Genomic DNA, 2,791 nt, shown 5'->3' with positions numbered 1-2,791 from the left:
CCCCAGATGGGGGCCTCCCCACAAGCCTGTGTCCATCCCAGCACCGCCCCCCAGACCCTCAATGTCCTGGGGGTGAGGTAAGGGGCTGGACCACCCCCAGGACATAGGTCTCAGGGACCCCTGACCCCTAGCCCTGGGGAGGGTGTCCAGGGCTGCTTCGAATGGCCCCACCCCACCCCAGCCCATCCCCCTCTCCAAGTAGCCAAGCTCCTGCAGCCTGCTTAAATTTTATTGAAGGTGGAGCTGGAATGGGGGGCCCAGAACCACAGGGCCCTCCCCGCAGCTTCCCCAGCGTGGGTTTCACTGGACATGGGATGGCCAATAGCCAAGGCTCGATCCTGGGACTTCAGACACAGCTCAGTAGCCCACGTCCCTGCAAGCATCCAAGACACCCGCCTCAGCTCCAGCCCCACCCCTGCACAGACTCAGCAGATGGGGACAGGGCAAGCCCACAGCCCCCTCCCAGGCCAGTGGGGTCCCGGGATAAAGATGCTCTGTGGGGGGGGCGGGAACATTACCCCCAGCTCAGGCCTCTCCTGGCCAGCTCCACCTGGGCCAGGCGGTGGTCACTCAGCACCTGCACCCGGGTGATGGCGGCCAGTGGCCTGTGGCGGTGGGAGAACTGCAGCACCTTGTGCTCCTGGGCGTGGACATGGAAGTGCTCCGCATCTGAGCTGACCTCCATCTGTGGGCGGGAGGCCAGTGACCCACGGCCCACTGGGCCTGCGTCCTGCTCCTGCGTTGAGCTCCAAGAGCTCTGAGTCCAGGAAGCACAGCCGGGGGGCCCAGGGTTCCCTCAGCACGTGGGACCCCCGTCATGCAGGCCCGCCCCACGGGAGCTCTGAGCCCCCAGCTGGGAGTCCCTTCCTCTCTCCTCAGAGGGGTGGCTGGCGGCCAGGGGGTGGGCATCCTGTTGCACCCCCCAGACCCAGCAGTGAGAGTCCTGCACTGGCCCTTTTACCCGTAAGCGTCTCTAATGAGCCCCCTCCCCCAGGGGCTCCCGGTGGGGCCAGCAGTGCTGCTGGAAGCCAGGGATACAGGGAGCCCTAGATGCTACCTACACAGCATCCTTCCCACAAAGCAGCAGGTGGCCCTGATGTGTCCACAGGCACCCGACCCCCGCCTCCCTCCCCCTCCCCCAAGGGCCTCGCCCACCCCACCCCATGGGCTCCCCTGCCTCCCAAGGGCCTCGCCCCACTCCCGTCACCTCAAAGGGCTCCCCGAGCACCAGTGGGAAGACATTGGACACCTCCTCCTGGCCCCAGTGGCCGCCCTGGAAGGTGTTGGCCACGATGGTGGCGCTGGAGAACCGGGGCTTGATGTGGAAGACGATGTCCCCCGTCTCAGACAGGAAGTTGATCTCAAACCTGCGGGCATCATGAGGTTCGTGAGAGCAGCAGACAGCTGGGCAGTCACCCACCCAAGGCTGAGGAGGGGACGCTGGGGAGGGCGATGTCCCTTACTTGTCCTCTCCAGAGTCAGAGTGTCCCTGGACTAGCAGGTTCCAGCCCGGGGCCAGGCCCCCCGCATAGAAGGCTTCAAACTGCAGGCAACAGAGGGGACAGAGGGCCCTGTGTCTGTGGCCTCCTCCCCCTCCGGTTCCGCACTCGCCCAGGAGTCCCCCACAGTGCACGCGCTTCGCCGCGGGACCCTGGCCCTCTGAGCAGCATTCCCTCTCAGCCTGGGGGTCTCATGGGAGGGCAGCTCTGTGGGGGAGGAGCACAGCTGACTGGGGGACCCTCCCCGCTGGCCCGGCTCCCTTCTCCCCAAGTCCAGGTCTCACCCACCTGCAGTGCCATCTCTCCAGCTTCTGCCGGGAGCAGCGCAAGCCTGGGGATATAGGCGGGCTGGGCTGGGCGGGGGCTCGGGAGCCGCACCCCAGGGGTGGCTGATGAGGTCACTGTGCCTTTCCCTGCCCCCCCCTCCATCCTCAGCCTCTCGCCCTCCCCCACCAGCAGGTCCTCCATTCAAGCTCCAGGTACAGGGTGGCCCGCCGGGCCCCTCCCCACCCCCGTTGCCTCGGGGGCCTGTCTGCCTCTCAAAGTTCACCTCACTTCATAGGATCCTTCAGGCACCTGGGAAAGCAGCTTCTCCCCCATTCTTGCGGCAAGCGCGTGGCCGAGGCAGCCCCCTGCCTCCAGGATCTCAGGGACCCACACCCTCCCGTGTGGTCAAGCGAGGAGGGGCGGGGGGAGGCCTGCCAAGCCTGCCCGGCCTTCGGGGCCGTCGGACCACCTGGTGCCTCCAGCCCGTGCCCCCGGCCCAGCGCAGCCCAGCCTCCCCCTGCTGCCCTGCTCTGGAGGCTCAGCTGGCCCCAAGGGGCAGAGCTGGGATTAGGCTGGGCCGCTGCGGTCAGCGCATTCCAGGACGCTGGCGGGTGGACAAGATGGGGGAGGGCCGTTCCCACAGCCCCTCTCCCCTCCGGGCCTGGCTCCTGGGCCCCGGCGCGGGGGAGGGGGCCAGGCTGGGGCCCTCGGGGAGCGCGTAGCGGAGACAGGCAGAGTCTCCCCAGGCTTTGGGGCAGCCGTGGGGGCCCCTTGGCTGGACTGTCTGGGGAGCCGACCCAGAGAGGAGCCAGGGCGGGCTCAGGGAGCACCGGGGCTGCTGTGGGCGGCGAGCGTGCAGCGCGTGTGCGGTGAGCAGGTGGGTGAGTGTGTAAGGGTGCAGGTGACGGGGGGGAGGGGGCGCGGGGGCGGTGAGCGTGGGACTGGGCGGCTGCGGAAACGCAGTGTGTGCGACAGGGCGCCCACGGCCGTGGGAGGTGTCACGTCCGAGGTAAGCGCGTGCGCTG

At 68.3% G+C, this 2,791-nt stretch overlaps 1 protein-coding gene across 2 annotated transcripts; it reads right to left on the bottom strand.

The window, feature by feature from the left end:
- Window positions 1-213: 213 nt before the first annotated feature.
- Window positions 214-2,276, bottom strand: GRIFIN (galectin-related inter-fiber protein). 2 transcript variants are annotated; one of them, XM_068524414.1, is made up of 5 exons: window positions 2,076-2,276; window positions 1,464-1,543; window positions 1,208-1,367; window positions 519-685; window positions 214-373 (listed from the first exon to the last, which is right to left on the bottom strand). In XM_068524414.1, the coding sequence occupies exons 1-5, from the start codon at window positions 2,097-2,099 to the stop codon at window positions 358-360; spliced, it is 447 nt and encodes a 148-aa protein (XP_068380515.1). In that variant the 5' UTR covers window positions 2,100-2,276; the 3' UTR covers window positions 214-357. The 2 variants fall into 2 exon arrangements, with proteins under 2 accessions (XP_068380515.1, XP_068380514.1); XM_068524413.1 differs by lacking the exon at window positions 2,076-2,276 and adding an exon at window positions 1,788-1,967.
- Between the last annotated feature and the right edge of the window lie 515 nt (window positions 2,277-2,791).

The sequence above is a fragment of the Eschrichtius robustus genome, chromosome 16 (genome assembly GCF_028021215.1).
Source record: "Eschrichtius robustus isolate mEscRob2 chromosome 16, mEscRob2.pri, whole genome shotgun sequence".
NCBI lineage: Eukaryota > Metazoa > Chordata > Mammalia > Artiodactyla > Eschrichtiidae > Eschrichtius > Eschrichtius robustus.
The sequence above is the reverse complement of the archived record's forward strand: the minus strand, read 5'-3'. Positions and strand labels throughout refer to the sequence as shown.